The 23,913-nt window shown below is 37.5% G+C and overlaps 1 protein-coding gene across 1 annotated transcript; it reads left to right on the top strand.

Annotated features, from left to right (window-relative positions):
• The first annotated feature begins 5,644 nt into the window (after window positions 1–5,644).
• LOC111403448 (serine/threonine-protein phosphatase PP2A-2 catalytic subunit-like) lies at window positions 5,645–9,959 on the top strand. Its single transcript, XM_023031959.1, has 6 exons — window positions 5,645–6,442; window positions 7,661–7,775; window positions 7,922–8,030; window positions 8,113–8,190; window positions 8,531–8,722; window positions 9,170–9,959. The coding sequence occupies exons 1-6, from the start codon at window positions 6,190–6,192 to the stop codon at window positions 9,341–9,343; spliced, it is 921 nt and encodes a 306-aa protein (XP_022887727.1). The 5' UTR covers window positions 5,645–6,189; the 3' UTR covers window positions 9,344–9,959.
• Window positions 9,960–23,913: the final 13,954 nt, after the last annotated feature.

Below are 23,913 nucleotides of genomic sequence, written 5' to 3'. Positions count from 1 at the left end.
ACTCCGGCTACAACCAAATTCCCATGCACCCGGCCGACAATGAACACACCTCTTTTATCACAGATAGAGGTCTTTACTGCTATAAGATGATGCCTTCGGGTTGAAAAATGACGGGGCCACATACCAAAGGCTCGTCAACAAAATATTTATAGACCTCATCAGCAAGACAATGGAGGTCTACATAGATGACATGCTTGTGAAGAATATGAAAGCTGGGGACCACGTGACGCACTTCAACAACACATTCCAAATCTTGAGAAGGTATAGGATGAGGCTCAACCCCCTCAAGTGAGCTTTCGAGGTTGCCTCTGGAAAGTTCTTAGGATACATGGTCAACCAATGCAGAATTGAAGCCAACCCTGAGAAGATTGAGGCCCTACTCAAGATGAGGTCCCCTAAAAGCCAAAAGAGGTACAAAGCTTGACTGGGCGAGTGGCCGCATTTAGTCGCTTCGTCTCCAAATCTACAAACAAATGCCTTCCATTTTTCAAAGTGTTGAAAGCTGGAAAGAAGTTCCAATGGATCGAGGAATGTGAAGAGGCCTTCCAGCTCCTGAAAAGGCACCTAGGGCAGGCCCCCTCTTCTCCAAACCGAAGCCTGCGAGATTCTTCAGCTGTATCTGGCCATCTCCAATAAGGCATCAGTGCGGTTCTAATCCGAGAAGAAGGGGCAACCCAACTCCCCATATACTATACAAGTAAAGCACTACTATCGCAGAAAACCCGTTACCCCGATATGAAGAAGCTCGTTTTGGCCTTGATCATGGCTTCCAGGAAATTGAGGCTCTATTTCCAAGCCCACACCATACATGCGCTAACAAACTTTTCCCTGAGGCAGGTACTTCAAAAGTCCGATGTCTCAGGAAGATTATTGAAATGGGCGGTGGAGTTAAGTGAATTTGACCTCGTATTCAAGGCTAGGGCAGCCATCAAGGGCCAAGCCTTGGCTGATTTTGTGGCAGAATTTGTCAATTTACCCAAGATGGATGAAATCATGGAAAATGTCGAGCCCCCTACGTGGAACTTATTCGTGGATGGATCGTCTGGGGACACCGGTTCATGTGCCGGAGTTGTCCTCATCAGCCCAGAAGGTCACAAGCTGAACTCGGCTATAAGGTTCGGGTTCAAGGCCACCAATAATGTGGCAGAGTATGAGGACTTCATGTGGGCCCAGCTGGTCGTTAGCCAGGTAAACGGAAACTTTTCGGCCAGAGACAAAACCATGGCCTCTTACTTAAAAATGGTGATGAACCTCGTCCCATCATTTGAAAAGTTTGAGTTGATCCAGATCCCCCGTGTTGAAAATGCACATGCGGATGCACTCTTCAAACTTGCAATTAGCAAGGACTCCGAATTACTCACAATAGTCTCAATAGAGCACCTCCTCATACCATCAATCGAGGCCCCCAATGTGATGTGGGTTGCAGGACTCCTACCTGGATGCAGCCCATCGTTGCCTACCTAAAGGACCAGGTACTTCCCGCTAATAAGCAGGAAGCTTACAAGCTAAGGAGAAGGTCAGTTCATTTCCTCTTCATTGATAATGTACTCTACAAAAGGAGCTTCTTCTCCCCACTCCTTCGATGCGTGGGAGGAGAAGAGGCTACCTACATTTTAAGGAAAGTCCAGGAGGGAGTGTGCGGTAACCACTTTGGAGGTCTATCTTTGGCACAAAAAATACTGAGACAGGGGTACTATTGGCCTATCTTGAAAAAGGACGCCCTCTAGTTTGTACGAAAATGTGACAAATGCTAAAAATTCTTTCCTATTCAAAAACAACCATCGCAAGATTTGACTGCGGTCTCCAGCCCTGGCCTTTCTTGAAGTAGGGTGTGGACCTCATAGGTCCTCTACCAAAAGACAGAGGAGGCGCGAGCTTTACAATTGTGGCCATTGATTACTTCACGAAGTGGATTGAGGCTGAACCACTGGCAAAAATTACAGAGGCAAACCCTCCAAGTTCTTGTGGAAAAACATTATATGCTGGTTCGGGATTCCCTGCTCAATCGTCTCAAACAATGGTAAACAGTTCGGCAACAAGAAGGTCAAAAGTTTGTGTGAAGAACTTGGCATGAAGAAGCACTTCTCCACCCCTCACCACCCATAAGCAAATGGCCAAGTTGAGGTTGTGAACAAGACAATCAAACATGTCCTGAAAAGAAAGCTTGATGTGTCAAAAGGGACCTGGGTGGATGAGCTACCACAAGTGCTTTGGGCAATTCGAACCACAACGAGGACCCCCACAAGGGAAACACATTTCCTCATGGCATACGGAACTGAAGCAATGAGCCTCGTCGAAGTCGAATTTCCATCCCCCTGACGTCTACACTTCAGTGAAATAACAAATGACGAGCTCCGGAGGTTCGACCTCGACTTCATTGAGGAAAGAAGAGATGACGGGCAGCTGAAGCTTGCCACATATCAAAGAAAGATGACGAAGTACTTCAACTCAAGGGTGAAGAAGATGTCATTTCGAATCAACGACCTGGTCCTTAAGAGAGTCTTCCTCTCCTCTAAGGAACCAGGCACCGGTACCTTGGGTCTAAATTGGGAAGGCCCGTATAGAATCAAAGAGGAGATCCGACCTGGGACATACCAGATCGAGGATATGGACGGCAAGGCCCAATCTGTTGATCCCAAAAAATGTTGCCAACAGATGCCAGACCCACTCGCGCACACATAAGCGAAAGTCCAACACGCAAAGACACGTGGACAGTCTAAAACAGATAGATCAAGGGCGCAGGAGTAGCTCAACGACGCGGGACGAGAACATTCGGAATCCGGCGAGATGATCGTAGACTGATTGTACAATAATTACCAATCGATGTTTGTAAATGTATATGTAAAAATGTGTAAACTAATATTGTGTTGCAAGATAATAAGAGAGAGTTGAGTAAAGTGTTGTTCCTTGTATTGATTCTTGCATTCTCCTTTGTATGGGGTACATGGGAGAGTATTTGTAGCGTCACAAGTTAGATCATGACCCTTGGTTCGGGGTACACGTGGCCTCATCCGAACAATTTACATGTGAAATTGTAGGCATCAGCTGCACCTAGCTTGTTATACATTTATTGATTAATAGAGCCGTCTCTACCAGTGACAAGACATGACCTTTACACTCATGACAAATGTCCTATCAATCATTCAAGTAAGATCTTTGTGCAGAGGATCTCTTTGGAGAAGTGTCTATGGAAGATGCTGCTTTGTGATTCGGAGGTTGCTAGCTTGGCTACAGAGCTTTGGCCAACAGGGTCTCTGCATGTGGGGCTTCGGTATATATGGGTTTAGGCTTCTGTGGACCTCGGTTTGTGGGCCTTGAAAATCCCAATCACCTCGACTTCAGTGCCGCGTGGTTCAGCATGAGTTGACTGTGGACCCCGGTAGGTTGTCCGAGTGTGCAAACAGGTAACACCAACGATTAAGTTAATTGACAAAAATAAATATAGTGAGTGCCGGATGAACTTAAAGTGCAAGTCACAGAAGTGTTAAGAACACCGAAAATGTGTACGAATATATGGATGAGAGCAATCTTACAGTTTGAGAGTTAAAGTTGCCTTAAACTTGACTTGGTGCTATTGGGTTTTAATTTATCATGTGAGCTTACACATATAATTAATTGAGTATTAAATGTTATCTTAAGGTTAAGTTTATTTAAAGTGATATATTAAAAACAAAAGTTATTGAACGTTGGGCGTCTAACAAGGGCGGAGCCAGGAAGATATGATAGGGTGGGCTGAAAATTGAATTTTTTTTATAAATGCTCTTTGCTACTGAAGATTTAGTTTAAAATGTTACACTCTTCACGCTAATGACAAAATGGGTCAAGATATATTTTTAAATATTTATGACAAAATTCTAACAAATATATTTTTAAATGATAAAAGTAAATATAAAGCATATTTCCATTTCGTGGTCGAAATAAATAAATTTTTAACTCACAAGTATAAATAAGCAATATATGAAAAAATACGTTAGAAAAAATTAATTACTTTTAAGTTTAGTCAAACATGTGACATCCTAAAATAAGTTTAACTACATGCGAAGCTAAGTGAAAGCATCAAGCACAAAAGCACACAAGAAAAAATGCACGAACCATCCCTTTCATGGTGGCAAAAGTCATTAATAAAACATATGTGAGTAAATATGTAAACTATGACTTCTAAACCAATGAATATATGACATATTAGTTGATGAATAACACGTGAATGCATAACAAAATTAGTTACAAACCCACCATTAAATGACTACCATCTATTATTCTTTAAAATAAACCAACACCTTCAAAATCTTGAGCAAATTTATAAATACTCTCGTCTAAGAGAATGATGACAAGCAAGTTCAAACCTCTCTCACCTAGATAGTCATTTTACCTTTTGCTCTTTATTGAACATACTGCATTGTCATTTTAGGAAATTAAAATTCTGACTAGATGAGAGATATTTGTTAATAATCTTTTTGGTTCAACAAATAGCATGGATTGAAATTTTTTATACGTGTTTATTTAAATATATATTTTCTAAAATTTTAAAATAAATAGTAGTATGAGTGTGAAAAATTTTGCATTTCTTTATAATTTATAATTTTTATTTTCTAAAAATTAATTTTTTATGTAAATGATCATTAAGAGAGTTTGAACTATTTTTATTTTTCTAATGTTTTAAATTTTTAATTTTTTCTATATTTTTTTTTTAATTGAATTGTGTTTTTTAGAATTTATATTTTATTTTTTAGAACTCTTAATTTTTAGAATTCTATTTAAATAAAATTTAAACGCTTATTTACCATATTTTGAGTGTTCTCAACTTTTTCATTGAGTTTCATTTAATAAGTTTATATTACTTTTGAAAATGTATTTTCAAAAATATTAGACCAAATAAGTTTTGAATGTTTTGTGAAATTGAAAACATTAAACCAAACGCACAATACTTTTTTCTTTAGCAATTCTTTCACAAAACAAAAATTAAGAATTATTAAACTTTATATTTTGGACCACGATCAAATTAAAAGGCCCAAGTAATCACATGCATGCACTGATGCACCAAAGCCTATCTTATGCCAAATTCTTCTCACGACAAAAGGAGTTGAGGTCGAAAATTTGCTACAATTTAGCCCTCGTTTGGCCCCTATTTTTTGGAAATGAAATGGTTGGAATAATATTTTTTTTTTCTAAATAAGTGATTGAAAATGAAGGCAAACTTTCGATTTACGTGTAATATTATTTTATAGAAAATTGTGTAGTTGAAAATAGGAAAAAAAAATAGAATGTAATAAAATAAAAATTAATGGGGACCAGACGGAGGCTTATTCTCCATCCAAAAAATGAAAGACACGTAATTTTAAATTACATATTCAGCTTTTCTCTCATTGCTATTTATTTTTAATATTTATATGACACTTTAGCCTCTGTTTGAATTTTATTACATTAAAATTCATTAGATTTCATTTTTCTTTCTTTTATTTTCAATCACACAATATTTTATAAAATAATATTACACATAAATCAAAAATCTTTCATTCTTTTTCAATTACTCATTTTTAAAATTAAAAAAAAAACTACATTCCACTCATTTCCGTTTTAAAAAATGGGGCTAAACGGGAAATGTTAAATATATGTGATATATCAATCATTTATTAGTGAACCTGAAATTTTGGACAACAAATTTCAATTCCGAAGAAAGAGCAGCCACCAACTCAAGACGTTCCTACACGGCTACACCCCTTTGATTTTCACACGGCGGAGACACCGAGCAAGAAATTTCCATCATACACCCACTCTCCCACACATAAACACACACAACTGTGTGTGAATAAGAGAGAGAAAAAAGGAGAGAATTGCAGGCTTGATTTCATTTCGAATTAATTTGAGTTTCATTTCGCATTCCACCATATCTTTCTTTTTAATTGAATTTCTGCATCCATACACTGTTATATGTGTATATACAGAAAATTTTAATAATCATTTTTAGAGATAGGGTGACTACTGATTGTTATGAAAATGGAAGGATTCGTAAACAGAAAATAATGAATATATCTGAATCAATTTCTGTTTGAATTTCTAAAACGTAGATCTCAGATAATTAGGTTAGAAAATTAATTTTATATTTTCTGGATATTTGAAGATCAGATCGAAGTGTTAAAGGAATTTAGAAAGCGAGAAGATTTTTTTATATTTCAAAAAGTTATTGGGAAAATGCCGGCTCCTGGGGATTTGGACAGGCAAATAGAGCAATTGATGGAGTGCAAGCCCCTGTCAGAGATGGAGGTGAAAACTCTGTGCGATCAGGCGCGGGCGGTTCTGGTGGAGGAATGGAATGTGCAGCCGGTGAAATGCCCTGTCACTGTCTGCGGTGACATCCATGGCCAGTTCTATGATCTGATCGAGCTCTTCCGGATAGGCGGCGATGCTCCAGACACTAATTACCTATTTATGGGAGACTATGTTGGTGAGTTTTTCTGTGCTTTTCCTGGAATTATGGGGAAAGAAAAGAGGTTTCTGATTTGTATTTGTAGTATACTGTCTATCTGGATACTGGAGTATTTTACTTGGGTAAATCTTGAATTCACAATTGAGGTTGATGGTGATTTTGAAGGGTATTTGAGGAAAATGATATCGTTAACATCTACTTCCTTTTTATGTTCTTGGTTGTAGGCGAACTTAGAGTTTTGATCTATTAAAAGCAGTGTGAATAGGTGTCAAATGTGATGCTTAAATTGTGTTTTGAGATCTGCTGCTTGAATTTGGGTAAATATGTGAATGAAATCTAAATTTGGCAGCTATATATGTTTAGTAATCCTTTGCATGGGAATTTGTTATTCAGCTTCTGTGGCGCTGCATTATTTCCAGTCATCAGCTATCTGTGCTTGGCCTGAAAATCGGCTTTAGCGATTTATGGTTGTTTGTTTATGTTTGTCGTCTATTAACCAAGTGTTTGGGTATAGCAGAGCATAATGTTCCAGTTACGGATGGAAGGTTTGGTTTATGTTGATTTGTGTTTGAGGAAATTGTGGCTGAAGAGATGTATTCCTGTGAATGCAGTGCACAGTTCATTTTGGACAATGCTTTGATGGAACTTTAGCTGATTTCATATGATATGGAAAGCTGACTGTCTTGATGTTCCATTGTCCGAACAATATTTAGTTTAAGGTTTGGATGCCAACCATACATGTTACTGGTGGAGCAGATATGCGTGTTGCTTTCTGCACCAGCTTAGAAACAGGCTTTGCTGCTGCTTTTGAATCTTTTTTTTGTCTTTTCGTAAAAATGTTAGAAGCTTCAGGAAGTACACTGCCATAAATGTTTTCCTCCATGACCTTATACCAATTAGAAAATGTTCTCTGTGTCATAAGATTCTTTTCTTTCCCCCTTTACCTTTTCGCCTTTGGTTTTTTTTTTTTTTTTTTAAGATTAGCAACTAAGTTTGGCGGCCTTGACAGAAACGCTGTCAATAATTGTCACCAAGTATTGGTTTATCCCTGTATAGAAATTGTAATCATCCAACGAAGTGTATCCCAGAAGGTTTGCTATATGTGTTTTCCTCTGTGCTTTGATTGATACCTCTCTCGTTTGATTCATGCTTGCCAATTGTTATGCAAGTTTATTTTCTTGCTAAGATGGTACTGCTACTGAAAACATTCAAGTAATAAAATGACGTTTATTGCAGACCGTGGGTACTACTCAGTGGAGACTGTCACACTTTTAGTGGCTCTGAAGGTTCGTTATAGAGATAGAATCACTATTCTTAGAGGAAATCATGAAAGTCGGCAAATCACTCAAGTGTAAGACCCTGTGCTATCTCCATTGTGCTGGTAGTAAAAAAAGTAGTTTGACATAAATATTTGAAATTAAACAATTGCCTAAAGCTTAAAATTCTCTGCCTTTGGATGTGCTTATGTTCAGATTCATTAACTTATTTGCACTGCAGTTACGGATTTTATGATGAGTGCTTGAGGAAGTATGGCAATGCCAATGTGTGGAAGTATTTCACCGATCTTTTTGATTATCTACCCCTGACAGCACTGATCGAGAGTCAGGTTTTGATGATAACTCTACATGCCTTTATAACTTGATAGACTAACCTGATTACTTCTAACCCTATATATTGTTTCCTTGTAGGTCTTCTGTTTGCATGGGGGTCTTTCGCCATCTCTGGATACCTTGGACAATATCCGAGCTTTGGACCGTATACAAGAGGTAATGGAAATGTGATCCTTGGGATTAATATGCTTTAAGATTTCTTCTTTTCATCACTCTATTTCTTTCACTGAGGTTACTTTTTGTGTGTGAGTGGAGAGTGGGGTGAGGGTTGTTCACTGTTGGTGGTGCAAAGTCTCTTTACGATTTGAGGTTTTCAATGTTCTTTAATGTTAATAATTTCAGTTCGATTGATGGCAAAATCCTTTGTTCTTTTATCTGCTTAGCCTTGACATTAGAAGCTCTGTGGAATGAATTTTTTCCAAAGAGCAAGATATATTAGGGTCGAATTATTTTGTTCACAACTCGCCTATCAACATGTTTGTTGGTGAATTGGTAGGTTCCACATGAAGGACCAATGTGCGATCTCCTGTGGTCTGATCCCGATGACCGATGTGGATGGGGAATATCACCACGTGGGGCTGGCTACACATTTGGACAGGATATAGCTGCTCAGTTTAACCATACCAATGGCCTAAATCTGATTTCCAGAGCCCACCAGCTTGTCATGGAGGGCTTCAATTGGTGTCAGGTTTGTGAATTTATATCAGCTGAATGCATCATGTGGCTTCCTCTCTCTCAGCTCAAAGATTACTTTACGTACAAGAAAATTGCAGTATTGGTCTCCCACCTATTCCCCAAGTAACAAGTTGGTCACAACCTTGTGTTATAGTTGCACAATCATTCTCTAGCAACGAAAACATCCAAATTTTCAAATTTTTGTTAAGTCGTCATGTGCCCCTCAATTATCCAACTTTTTGAAGCTAGATTTTGTTTCCAACTTGACCCAGAAATTGGAAGTGAGGGATGTTTCCACAAGGAACACGTGATGATTTAACAAGGACAACAAGTATTTATGTTGGGGGTTTAATGTGCAAATGTCAATGACCAACCGGTTTGCTACTCGAACAATGGATTAGGGGCCAATTATGCTATTTCTCTGCATATAATTAACAATTATGCTCATTTTATATCGTAGGAGAAGAATGTGGTGACAGTTTTTAGTGCTCCAAACTATTGTTACCGCTGTGGAAACATGGCTGCAATACTTGAAATCGGGGAGAATATGGAGCAGAATTTCCTCCAATTCGACCCAGCTCCTCGGCAGATTGAACCTGACACAACTCGCAAGACTCCAGATTACTTCTTGTGAACCCTACCTGGGACTGAGCTGTTTGTAGTTCCTGCTTGCAGTTGTGTAGTAAGAGAAGAGTTGCATCATTCGGAAAGTAAGTCTACATCAATTCTTCCGTTTGGAGTTTGCTCAGCTGCTGTCTTGCCAAAGATATTTGCCGGAAATGCGTAATCTTTGATCTTGTATATGTTTTTCTTCGGAGGATGAAGGATCGAAACAGATAACAACATCGTATATTTTGTTCTGTAATTTGCAATTTATGGTAGGAAGCAGATTTTCAGCCAGTTTTTCCCCCTTGAAAGTATTTGCATTTGACGTGTGCATTGTGGGAAGAATAATGCTCCTCGAACAGGGGCAGCTGACAGTGTGGGGGTGGCAGGGTGGGATTGGGTGGTGTGTGTTTTTTTTCCCTTTCTTGGATTATGCTATGCGTACATCAGGGTGTCCATAACGATGTCTATTTTCCTCATATGGAGGGGAATCCACATCAAATAAAATATAATTTATTCGAAGTGGATTTCTCTCCATGTGAGGGGTGGATATTGTTATGAACATCACATTATATACAATTAGCATATTCTTTTTATTTTTTTTAAACTGTCTAATCATATTATTGAGCTTTTCATTGAGTTTGTCACTTGTAGCAAGATTGTTGTTGGCGTATGTTTCTAAAATTTTTTGAACTTTTCAGTGCCTGATTGATGGAAAGGAATACGTATAATCTTTTACCATAAAGTTAATAGAAATTAAATTGAAACTTCATAGAGTAGAGACATTGGACATTAGTGCACGATGCGAGACAATATAGATGACAATTCGTTTCTCAAATTTCATTATGGAGTTAAATTGTTACAATGGTCATTGAAGTTATCTCTGATTTTAATTGTTCAAGTTTAAGATATCGAGTTTTAACTACTAAACATTGAAAAATATCGGGCATTACTAACTAGTATAACATTCAGTTTAAACCTCGAACGAAACGGTGACGTGAATGACGGAATGCATATGTGGCATCCTATCACACCATTAAATTTTAAGACAATGAAATTTTGGCCAATAAATTTGTACGACAAATTTCGTGTATTAAAATACATAAATTGTTACAAATTGTACTTTGATAAATACAAGTGATATTGACCTCTTGTAATTGCAAAACTCCTCTAATTGAAGATCTGAATATTTGAAGACGAGGGGCGACGTGGTTTGAATTCTAGTCTTCGAGCATTTGTTAAAAGTTTGATTTGTTGAGATTTGATTTGTTCGGAACTTGAATCTTGAGGGTTGGACTTGGACTTGAATTTGATTTGATTTGAATAAGACTTTGGTCTTCTTAAACTTGACGTGAACCTATTTGCTTCGAATAAGATTTTGATCTTCTTGGGATTCACCAAGTTTAAATTTTAGAGAATTTCTTCCCTTCCTCCGACCTTGGAACTTCTTCAGCACTTCGTGGTTGACTCCTCTGCTTTCCGTTGTTCTTGCAAGCTTCTTCCCTTCTTCTTATGAACCATTGGTCCTATTTGTAGGAGATAATTTGTGCTAATTTTAGTAATTACTCAATTATATTTAATTAAAATAGATAATTGAGTAATTATGGTTTTATTTATTTGTTTGTTTATTTATTTAAAATTTGGGATGGGCCCTTGGGTTTTATGAACTTTAGTATACTTTAATTTAATTGGGCTAATTATTTAAATCGATCCAATCAATTTTATTTTATTTATTATTTTTTATGTCACAAATGCCCCCTCGAGATTTATTCATTTATTATGAAATAATTAAATTAATAAATCTTGATTTTCGATCTTATTTTCGATTTGTTCAATTTTGATTTTTTTTATCTCAAACATTTCATTAGTAAATTAATACAGATGAAATTTTGAGAATAAAACGTGACTTTAATAAAAAATTTATCCTTCAAATTCGAGAATAAAATTTCTTTTTTTTTTTGGTTGAATTTTGATTATTTATTTATTTTATAGACCCATAATAAATCTGATTTGAACAGACTTTTTATTTTTCATGGTAAATTGGGTTTAAGTGAAGTCCGTTACCGGTCTATTTATATGAAAAAATTATGAGACTTGGGAACAAGTCTGTTAAATTTTGCAAACAGAGGTAAAATAATTTTTTTTATTTTTTTTTTATCTCTCTCGTTTTCTTCTCTCAATTTTTATTTATTCGTTCCCGCCCATATGCTGGAAACCAAAAAAATCAGGGAATTCGTTTTAATTGGTTCCGTGGCCGACAAATCCAATAGAAGCAAAATGAACATGGTTTTAATTTGCTTTGGTTTTTGTTGAAAACCATGCTAAAACCAAAGCCAATTGTTGATTTTGGTTTCTGCTATTGGCAGAAACGATATTGGTTTTTTTTTTTAATATAATATATATATTTTTTCCTTTTGTTTCTGTCGCAGCCGAAACGTGAAAATCAAGAAACATATACCAATTTTAATTGTTTCTACACATGGCAGAACATTCCAAAGTTTTTTTTTTTTTTAATAATTAATCTTCTTCCCTGTTGGCACCGTCGGAACCAAAGACCTTGGGACTTTGGTTTCTGACTAGGGATGGCAATCTGGCTCGCCAGCTACGGCCACCCGTGGCTCGGCTCGGGAAAAGTCCGAGCCTAGGCTCGAGCCGAGCCCCATTTTGGGGACACGGGCTTTGCCAGAGCCGGCCCGTGAATTAGCGAGCTTTTTAATAAAAAAAATTAAATTAAATTGAAGGCCTAAAAGGCAGCAAAACTGCTGCCTTAAAGTCTGCTGGCTTAAAAGGCAGCAGATTAGAAGATTAATTAAAAAAAAAAAAGTGGAGAAAACGAGCCTGCCCGGCTCGGCCCGTAAAAAACCTGAGCAAAAGCTCGGGCTGAGCCTATTTTTTTTATCAAGCTTTTGCTCGACCCGGTTTGAGCCCAAAAAAGCTCGCCCATTTTAACCGAGCCAAGCTCGAGCCGAAACTTTAGGCTCGCGAACCGGCTCAGCCCGGCTAGTTACTGGCAGAAGCAAAAACTTTTAAATAAGTTTTTCTTTTATTTTATCTTTATTTTTTTTATTTCCTTTAATACATATTTTACGTTAGACTAGGATTGGGCAAATTTCTCGAACCGAACCGACCGAACCAAATCCAAATCGAAATGAACCGAATCCGACGGTTCTTGTCAAATTAAATATCCGAATGGTATCTGAATTGAGAACCGACGGGTACGGTTCAGTTCTCGGTTCTCGACCAAGAACTGAAAAATCGAATAAAAACCAAATCTTTCTATTTTTTTTATATTGAGTAAATCAAATTATTTTAATTTTAATTTTTTCTAAATAAATTAACAATTTCTAAATCCAAATTTTTGGCCCCAATAATTTGTTTCATTTCTAATTTTTTAATTTTTGGCCTCATTACCCATTTTATTGTTTCATTTTTTAGCCCAACAAGATCCAATCCACTAAATAACTCAAACACCTACACTAAAGTGCATAACGTTGTCTCGACTCTCGGACTCACTCTCGCAGCCTCGCTGACATTTCAAAACCTATACAATCATCGGCCGATACTGTGACTTCCGATCGAAGTTATGACCTCCACCGACCGAAATTTTGACCGTAGCGATCATTTGAACAAGGTAGTCTACTATTCTATGGCATTCCAAAATCATTGAATGTATCATTAGTTGTATTTATATAATGGTGTTATAAATGTTAAAAAAAATTAATTATAGTACAGAACCGAATCGAACCGAACTCGAACGGTTCCATAATTATATTTGGACCCGAGGATTCCATCTACTAGATACTCGAAAATTTTGGTTTGGATTCCATTTACTAGATAGCCAAAAATTTTGGTTTGGTTTGATTCTAAAAAGAACCGAACCGAACCGACCCGAGCCCACCCCTACTTTAGACAAGGCCAATTGGATCCAATTGGTCTCAGTTTCTACGTTTAATCTTTGATTTTATTATTTTTTTGTTTATATATATATGGCCAGGTGGTGGAAGACCAAAGAAAACTTTGGTTTCACGGAAACCAAAGTCAAGTCCGCCATGCTATTTATTTTTTTATTTGTTTCTTCTTCCTTTTTTTATCTTTATTTCTTTCATTTTTTATTTTTTTTATTTTTTGATTGTCTTTTTATTTTGATTCCTTTTTTTTTTTTTTTAATTGTTAGTGTTGTTATCATTATTATTTTGTATTTTTGTTTTAACAAAGTGGAAACTGACATTTTTTTGTGTGCGGGGATTCAACCTTTTGAAGCGAATCAAGAATTTTTAGGTTCAAAATTTTCTTCATGTAGAGGTTAATTTTTTTTTCCAGATATTTTATGAGTTCAGGAAATATATGATTATGAACAAATTTAAAATTGTAAACCTTCATACACATTGAGGATCAAGGACTGTCACTTTTCACCACCCAATGCACTTTTTGTTGGGGACCAAGAACCCATTCCTTCGATCGTCCAAAATATTTTGTGTTAAGGACCAATGACTTGTTCCTTCGACCGTCCAAGACACTTTATGTTAAGAACCAATGATTGGCTCCTTCTATTGTCTAAGACATTTTGTATTAAGGACCAAGGACTGTTTCTTCAACTATCCAAGACACTTTATGTTGAGGACCAAGTACTGGCTCCTTCTATCGTCCAAGGCACTTCATTTTTGGGACCAAAGACATGTTCCTTCAACTGTCCAAGACACTTTGAGCTAAGGACCAAGAACTGGCTCCCTCTACCGTCCAAGACACTTCATTTTTGGGACCAAGGACCTGTTCCTTCAACTGTCTAAGACACTTTGTGTTGAGGACTAAGGACATGTTCATTCAACTGTCCAAGACACTTTGTGTTAAGGACCAAGGGCCTGTTCCTTCAACTGTCCAAGACACTTTGGGATAAAGACCAAGGAATGACTCATTCTACCGTCCAATGCACTTCATTTTTGGGACCAAAGACATGTTCCTTCAACTGTCCAAGACACTTTATGCTGAGGACCAAGGACTTGTTCCTTTCACTGTCCAAGACACTTTGTGTTAAGGACCAATGACATTTTCCTTCGACTATTCCAGGCACTTTATAGAGGTTGCTTGCATATTTGAAAGACTCGTGATTTTAGACAATAAACCAATTTAAGAGATTTACTGCCCCCATTTTCTTAGGTTTTTTTTTTTTTTTTTTGCAGGCATGGCTGGAACAAGTTTTGATGATAAAGTGTACTCTGACATACACGAAATTGTAGAGCTTAAAAATCAAGACAAAAGTTATCAGCATTTCAAAGATACTGATGTGAAGTACCACGCCCAGACTGATGTATGAGGTGAACTTAAATTTAGTGTTTATGAGCCAACGACAAATCCTTCTCCTGATCTTCTGGAGCCATTGTCGGAGTTGCATATGCCCACCATTAGTGAATGTCACAAGGATTTGGATGTCGGCAAGTCCAACTGCTCTAGCAATCATATTTCCTTTTTGTATCTTCCGCCTCATCATTCTCAGAGCATGGAGTGCATCCCAAAGGCTGTAATTTGTGAGAGGATTAATAATAGAGAAATACAATGGGTAAGCAGATTGGTCGGTCGATGAGGGATTTCTTTTCTTCCAAAATTTTGGGGGTGGTCTTCATGGGTCCAAAAACTTCTACTCAAGAGGAATCTTGGCGAGTTAGCTTTTGCAGTCGATTCTGCCGCAAAAGACTACCATCGTCCAAACTCTATTTATAAAGCTCTTTGTGATGTTTGGTGTTCAGACCAACTCCTTTGTGACTGCCAATGGTGAAATTGGCATTCTCTTTGGGACATTCACGAGATAAGTGAACTTTCAATCATGGATCATTACTATGGAGAAGTAGTCTCAAGCCTTTCAGAGTTAACAAATCATCTTCCCAAGTCTTGTCTATACCTCTTTAATGTTTTCACTTGATTGCCCATGCGAATGAATCTGATAAGGTTACTCACGAACAATGGATTAATTTTTGGTTTCACGAGAATGGTTGTGTCCAGAATTCTCGACCAACACAAAAATTAGAAGAATGCTATGAATTTAAATCCATTCAAGAGGCGTCATCAAAGAGCATTGAAGGAAATACGGAGGCCCGTGGTGGTAGATAAGCCGAGAGACATTACTCGTAGAGATCGACGTTATTGGAGCAATTTCCCAATATCTCTGTCTGTGGAAGAAGAAGAGGAATTAGAGATAGCAGCCAATCTCTCCCTATGGTTTTGTCGCTTCGTTCTTCCATCTGGGGACGAAAGTATGAGAGTTGGGGACAGTTAAAGCATCTTCTAGGATGGCAGATGGATACACTTATAGCCTGGTCCTACCCATATTGGCGAGCATTTCTAGTGGACTTACACAAACATCTAACTATCAGACAAACCCAGACCTTGGCTAATTTCACATTCATTTCTTGGACATTTTCTTTATGCTTGGGCGGCAACTTATTTTGTCCGAGGTATTTATGCTCATGTGGATAAGAGTTATTCTCACCCTATAGTTCGAAGATATGCTGGCACTCTGAATGCTTTTCAATCTCGGGAGAAAAATGTTGTTGATTGTCGGAAATTTATTCGTGGAGTGATGAACACCAATGACTTTTGCTGGAATCCATTACCCTCATCGTCTCATCTTGATGTACGTGTGGATTGAGGCGTATAATCTTTTCAGGTTTGCGAGACAGTTTGGCTTTAGACAGAAACTTCTCGATTCACCAAGAAAGTTGAATATTACCCCCAGTGTAGGCGACATGTATCGGGTTTGGTTGTCCTTGACCCGGACAAAAAGTGGGTCTGTATTTCACATTCCAGAGTATGTGAGGGATATACATCAAAACGTTGATGTTGAATACCAAGCTTGGTGGAATAACAAGTGTTACCACTCTTGACCAGGGTTCAAGTGCAAGTCTTATTTTCTAGCAATAGCCGTGACTTTGTTCTTGACCCTACTCCGAATAGGGTTTTAGCTAGAGGGTAAAACCCTCCAAATGTTGCTCCTGAAGAGACTTCTCGAAAGAGAGATCCAAACCAACAAAATGAAAGAGGTATTAAGAGAATCAAAATTATAGTTCCCTCGACAAAGATTGCTGCCACCTCTGAGCCTGCTGATAAGGTGTCAGAAGCAATTTTGATTTCAGATCACAGTAGTCCTGGAGATAGAGCATCACCTTTAACTTTTTTTATTTTTTTTATCGTATTGTTTGTATTTGATTTCTATCACAATCTATATATATATATATATTTTTTTTTATCGTATTGTTTGTATTTGATTTCTATCACAATCTTCAATTTTAGGCTCATCTTTCTCGATTATACAAAATCAAACGATCGGTAGAATCGAGGTCACTTCAAGCTATTTCGAGTCTTTCAAAAGGTGAAGTTGGAGCTTCTCATAGTAACATCAGCCTCCCGAACACACCATCAGACGGTGAATTTTTAGACATGTCGCCTAGGACACGAACTGCAGGTATGTTCCTTGTTTTTTGTTTGCTGCCCCTTTTTTTTTTTTTTTGAAATCATACTTCATTTTTTTGTAGGTTTTCTAAGTATCCCTGAAGGACTAAATTTCTCCATGAATCCAAACTTTTTGCAAGATCAGACGGGCGAGAATGATGGGTGAATCGATGCACTCCAAGGAATAGATGGTATTCACGATTCTCATGACCCTCCTTTCAAATATCCGAGCACCATCAATGGAGGTGCTTCGATGCTTATCATGGATAATTTTAATAATGAAGATGAAACAAATTTAGGGATCATGGGAGCTAATATTTCAAAGATCAATCAAGGAGTCTCTGTCGTTCCATCTTCGTTGGCTTTAGTCAGTATCCCGCCTTCACAGACAAATAATCATCGAGCTGCACCAATCTGTTCTTCCATATATGGTCCTCCGCTTGGAATCACTCAAGAGTCTCCTTATCTAAAAGCTGCTTTGTAAGAAGCCATGACTAATTACCTTCAAAAGTGTTTTAAGGACGTTTTGAAGCATTGATTCTCCAATATCCGATCTTAGTCGGATGAAAATAATTTAATTCTTCAAAATGCAATTACTAACTCATTTCACATAGATCCAGTGCCTTTGATAAAGTGCATGGATGTGTTTCTAAAAAAAGTCGACTCTTACTTATCTGAAAGAAAGCAACACTTGGATTGTCTAATCGTTGAAGAAAAGGCTGAGCAGTTGAAACTTTTGAAAATTTAGCTGGAAGCAAAGGATTCCACGTATTCTTCATTGAGAGGCAAAATTAGTTAGCTAACCTTTGAGTTAGATAGACTCTGTGATGAACTTCATGTTGGGAATCTACTTATACATGCACAGCGGAATTTAAAATATATTTCGATTCCCATCCAATAGATCTCATTGTGTTTGGTTAGGAATTGTGATAAGATTGTACCTTTTCCAGATCTGCAATCCTTTTGCTTTTCTTTTCGTTCCACAACTTTGATTCGCCACCACAGCTGTCCAATTGTCCAGCCTCCAACGGTGATCCACACAGAGAATATGATTGCAGCCTCTAGGGTTTTTCTCTTGTGCTAGCAAGAATAATGAAAACCTTAATGGACCTCAAACCCTAGTTTGTTATCAAAGTATGACTGTCCTCATATAAGGTACTATGACGACCTCAAGTCAAAGGACCAATTCCACTACCGAACGTTAGAGATTAACCACTGATACTCAGATAGTTATCCATGTGGAATCTCTCGACGGGTCTCCAATGTTTTGTTCTATAACAAACATCCACGTGTTCATTTAAGTGTCACCACACTTTAACTTGTGAGATCAGCTACTTACTTCACAAGTAAGAAATGCCACACGTGATGGTCTATCCGTAATAACGATATCCGTATCTCGTTATTACTTACGACCACGGATGATTTAAGATTCAATCTGATGTAATTTGTATCTCACAATCACAACTCCTTGTGATTAACAAATTACAAATATTTGAATCTACGGACTCTATTATTTATTTAATTGTCTATTAATTAAATAATAGATCTGCCATTTAATTGCATTAATTATATATAAAAGTATTTATGTCCAAAGTCGATTGGACCTAGGGCATAATACTTACACTTCAAGCCCAAGAGGAAGAGAAAAGTATGATTGGAACCAAGAAAGTAGCATTGGAAGAAGCACGGACAAAAGATGTCACTAGCATAGCATCCATTAACCTAAAAAGAAAGATCCTTGAAGATAGTTTCCTGCGAGTGATCAATGGCGAGCCATCCTGATGAAGTCATGAATTTCTGATCTTTTTTTTAAAGATCATATTGTATGAGTTTTGACTTGCTATTTTTTATTTGGAGGAACTTTTCTTTTTCATATTTCTTGTGTTTTTTTTTTTACTATAGCAACTGGTAAACAAATTGAATGAATTTATTAGTTGTGACTGAACCTGAATTTATAATTTATTCAAGCTGCCTACGTGCCCAAACGGGATCAAGTCGAACGTAGTTCATTACAAGAACACAATTTTTTTGTTCAATGCAAAATTTTAAAAATTAAGAACTTAAGCGTAAAAACGCTTTAAAAATTTTCCATTGATAGGTCTGATTTACAGTCTATCTTTGTCGATGATCTTTTACGCTCTGTTAGTGAATGCATGAGTAACAAGAAATGGACCATCCCATTTAGGTTGAAACTTGCCACCTTTTTTTCTTATGATTATGATTGGCCTGCGCACGGAAAGTACCAAATCTCCAACTTGAAATGATCTTGGTCGCACTTTTTTGTTGAAAGACTCCGCCATTCGAGTTTGATAGTACTCCAGGTGCATTTGTGCTTCTAACGTCTTCTCATCCAAAGCTTCTAGCTTTTCCAATTGAAGACGGATATTTTCTTCTGTTGTCAAACCTTCCTGGATGGCAATTCGAAGTGACGGGATTTGACACTTCAGAGGAAATACAACTTCTACTCAATATACTAAGGCATAAGGAGTGGCTTGTGTTGGACCGATTTTCTCATGCCAATCTCTTTTTAAATTGGAGACAACCTTTTTTTAGCAGTCTGCATAGTATTTTGTTGAACGCCTCTGCCAATCCGTTAGCTGCTGCATTGTACATGGACGAGTTATACTGTTTAAACGCAAGCTTAGCACATAAATTGTTTATGTGGCTATTGCAGAATGTCTTGGCATTATCAGTTATGATATGCCTCGGGACACTATATCAATAAATGATTTGGATGCGAATGAAATCTGTGACATTTTCTTTCTTTACTTCCTTCAATGGTACGGCTTCGGCCCACTTAGAGAAGTAGTCAGTCCCGACGAAAATGTATGCATGCCTTGCTGAAGACTTTGGAGTCATAGGTCCAATTACATCCAGACCCTATGCATCAAATGGCCATGAAGCTACTGTCAGATGTAATGGTTTCGGAGGTTGACGGATGAAATTCGCATGGACTTGGCAAGCTTCATATTTTCTTGCATAATCCATGGAGTTTTGTACCATAGTTGGCCAGTAATGCCCCATCCTCTTTATTCGAAAATAGAGTTTGGGTCCAGACTGATGGACACCATAAATTCCAGAGTGGGCTTCTTCCATGACCTGTGTTACTTCATCATCACTTAGGCATCGAAGGAAAACTCCATCAAATGATCGTCGATAAGTGTTCCTTTGTAAAAGGTAAAGCGAGAGGCACGTCTATTGATTTCAGTTTTTCGCCGTGGATTATCTGGTAGCTTTTGATGTTGAAAAAAATCAATTATTAGTTGTCTCCAATATTTTCTTTCTTCATCTTCAACTACTTCAATACTATTGTTTTCTTCCAAATTACTGGACAGCAATGACAGAAGTACCCATCTTTGAGCAATTGATATAGAGGGAGAGAAGTCTCTATCTGACCTAGCTAAAACATCGACCAAATTAGCTAAGGCATCAACCTCCCTATTTTCACTTCTCGGGATGAATTTTATTTTTACCGAATCAAATCGTCTCATAAAATTGATGCATATTCATGATATGGTTTAGGTATGAATTATGGACTTCATACTCAGTTAAAAGTTGGTTGATTATCAATTTTGAATCTCCAAATACTTCCAGCTGGTGGATATCCGTATCTAACGTTGCTTCTGAACCAAGGATAATGGCTTGATATTCTGCCACGTTGTTTGAACATTTCTCTGTTAAAGCAAAAGAGTAGGGCATGACGAGATCATGTGGAGTGACAAAGACTACTCCTGCTCCGGCACCATAACTTCGAGCTGCCCCATCGAAGTATAGCCTCCAAGATGGTATGATTTCAGTGAATAGAACTTCTTCATCGGGAAGGTCTTCTTGAAGTTTCCATCCCGCTGGAAATTGGGTGGTCAGTAAGGAAATTTGTCAAAACTTGTCCTTTAATGACCTTTTGTGGAATGAATTTGATATCAAACTCAGACAATAGTAGTGCCCATTTTCCAATCCTTCTAGAGAGAATCAGCCTGGACATTATGTACTTCAATGGATCAATCTTCGAAATAAGATTGATTGTGTGTGATAGCATATAATGTCTCAACTTTTTAGCTGCGAAGATTAACGCAAGACATATTTTCTCAATAGGTGAATACTTCATTTCAGCGCCTACCAGTGTCCGGCTTAAGTAATAGAGTGCATTCTATTTTCCTTCATCGTTGACTTGGACAAGAAGTGCTCCTAGAGAATATTATTGTGTTGCAACATAAAAGTCAGTGGCTTTCCTGGGACTGGAACTGTGAGTACCAGTGGACGAGACAAATATTATTTAATGCTTTGGAAAGCATTTTACCAAGCGTCGTCCCACTCAAATGGTACATCTTTCTTTAGCAATTTGTTGAATGGATGACATCGTCCAGCCAGGTTAGAGATAAATCTTTGAATGTATGCAAGTTTTCCTTGAAGACTTTTCAACTCAAGTATATTTCTTGGCTCTGGTATGTTGATTATGGCATCAATTTTTGATTGATCTATTTCAATGCCCCGATGTCGAACAACGAAGCTGAGAAATTTTCCAGATGTGACACTGAATGTACATTTCAATGGATTCATCTTCAATTGATATCTTCGAAGTCTTTTGAAAACATCATGTAAATCTTGTAAATGATCGCCATGTCTCTTTGTTTTAACAACAAGATCATCTACATAACATTCTACGATCTTATGCAACATGTCATCGAAAATCTTTTGCATTGCCCTCTGGTAGGTTGCCCCTACATTTTTTAATCCAAAAGGCATAACTTTGTAACAATATATGCCTTTAGGGGTATGAAATGATGTGAGCTCCTCGTCTTTTGGGTTCATCCGTATCTGGTTGTATCCAGAAAATTCATCGATAAAAGATAAGATTTCATACCTGGTAGTTGCATCGACCATCAACTCTGTTATTGGAAGTGGAAAATCATCTTTCGAAAACGCTTGATTCAAATCCCGAAAGTCAACACAAATTCTTAATTGTCGGTTCTTCTTTTTGACAGGAACAATGTTTACGATCCATATTGGGTATTTCACTTCGGGTATGAATCCAATTTCAATAAGTTTGTTGACTTCCATTTCTATTGGAGGAATTAGTTTTGGTCGAAATCTTCTTTGAGGTTGCTTGACCGGTCGAACTCCATGTCTTACTGTAATGTGATGCACTGCAACCTTAGAATCTAACCCCGACATTTCCTTGTAAGACAATGCAAACACGTTTTTGTATTCCTGAAGCAAATTAATGCACTTGAATTCCTTTTCTTGACTGAGAATGGTACTTACAAATACTGGTCTCGGGTCTTCTTCGTTCCCCAAGTTCAATTTTTTCAAATCATCCACAGTAGCTTGTCCCCCTTCTTCAAAGGTAGGTGGGGCTGGTTCAGGTTCATCTATTGCAACAGAACTTTCGAACCCAATGTCTGAGTCAGGAGCTTCTTCTAAGGCTATATGATTAACAGAGACTTCTTCCTTATCTTCATTACCTTGTGGAGATGAGTGAACTTTTTGATGCCTTCGTCTTCTTCTTAACCATTGTGGTTTCGGACTTGAATCAAAAGTTTTAATTCCAAGTCGAGAAAATGCAGATTGTCTTTGGGATGACATTTGGGGAGCTTGTGCATTCCTATCAACTTGGGTAGAAGAAGAAGAATCTTCATTTAATCTTTGGAAGACAGAAACTTTACCTTTTACGTTGACCACTGCATAGGGTTCTCCTTTTAACCTTTTAAACACTAAAAATCTGGCATTCTCATTTTCAATTCTATCGAACACTGAAGGTCTTGGTTGTTCTGATTTCTCTTCTGCAACTTCATAAATTTGAGCCATGATGATGGGGTTTGAGAAAACCTTCTTGACCTTAATCTTTCTCGGTGGATTAGGATCATATCCCAAATCATACCTGAGTAAAGACATCAGGGCTCCATCAGAATTAGAAGGGACACATCCACCTGAAAGGACAGCGTCAAGGTCACCTAATTTACGAGGCTCTCCTTTTCCAAACCCAGCATTTTCAAACAACTTTTTAACTTGAAGATTGTAACATCTTTTGAAAGTTTGTTTTGATTCAGTAGCCCCTTCTTGTTTGGACGAGGTGGAAATACATAGTTTTGATATGTCTAGAACGGATGTCGAAACCTTTGATGTAGGTTTATATTCTTTTGGGACCGCCATGAGTTGATGGGGCAGAAGCAATTTTGAAATACTAGGTATTGGAAACGTTAATTCTTTTCTCAATACCTCAACATCGATTGATTTTATTTGAAGTTTTTTTGCATCTAGATAATCCTTCAGCTGTAAATTTTGACTTGCCTTTGATAAGTTGATGAGATTGAGCAGCACTAGACGTATCATAATCATTTGCATCTTCATTGATTTTGAATCCAGACATGGTCAACCCTGCAGAATTGCATTCTTCATCTTCCATGTAGAATTTGGCATCAGCAAAATGAGATTCTTCTTCAAGGAATGGTTTAGACTCAGCTACCATACATTTAACTTCTCCATCTCGGCTATATTTGAAGCATTGGTGCCAAGTGGAAGGTACTACTCTAGTTTCATGTAGCCAAACACTTCCAAGGAGTAACTCGTATGATGTTTTGGCATCAATGACATGGAAGAGAGCTGAGGAGATTAACTCTCCTATTTGTAGCTTCAAGCTAATTATGTCAATGGCTCGCTGACCTTTCTGATTGAATTCTTGAATCATAATTTTTCTTCTGGACAGATCACCAACGTTAATTCCAACCTTCTTCATTGTTTTGATAGACATAATATTCATAGCAGATCCACAATTGACCATTATGCAATCCTCGAATATAACCGCTGACATACAGCGGCCTATTGTGTGGACGAGAACCCAGCTGTAAATCTTCATTATCAAATGTTATGGCGGCCATACAATCTTGAGGAGTTGTGGATTCAGTATGATCTAAAACTTTGCCTTCGTATTCTTTCAGATCGATTAATGCTGCAACCAAAGCCATCCGATCATCGAAATGAAGACTAAGAGACTTTGCTAGGCTCGTATTGGAAGGAATATTATTGAGTCGTGAGATAGTTTTCTTCTATTTTGAAGTCTGTCTGGATGCATTTTTCATCTCATTTTTCTTCTCTACATTGATAACATTAGATGTAAAACATTCTTTATCAAAGAAACCCTTGAGGAAATAATCACCCAAG

The sequence above is a fragment of the Olea europaea genome, chromosome 11 (assembly GCF_002742605.1).
Source record: "Olea europaea var. sylvestris chromosome 11, O_europaea_v1, whole genome shotgun sequence".
In the NCBI taxonomy this organism is placed as follows: domain Eukaryota; kingdom Viridiplantae; phylum Streptophyta; class Magnoliopsida; order Lamiales; family Oleaceae; genus Olea; species Olea europaea.
Note: the sequence above shows the minus strand (reverse complement) of the source record. Positions and strands in the feature narration are given on the sequence as shown.

Coding starts and splice junctions, on each gene's coding strand:
- LOC111403448 (XM_023031959.1), top strand. CDS start 6,190: ATGCCGGCTCCTGGGGATTTGGACAGGCAAATAGAGCAATTGATGGAG. Junction 6,443..7,660: donor ATTTATGGGAGACTATGTTG/GTGAGTTTTTCT, acceptor CGTTTATTGCAG/ACCGTGGGTACTACTCAGTG. Junction 8,031..8,112: donor CAGCACTGATCGAGAGTCAG/GTTTTGATGATA, acceptor GTTTCCTTGTAG/GTCTTCTGTTTGCATGGGGG.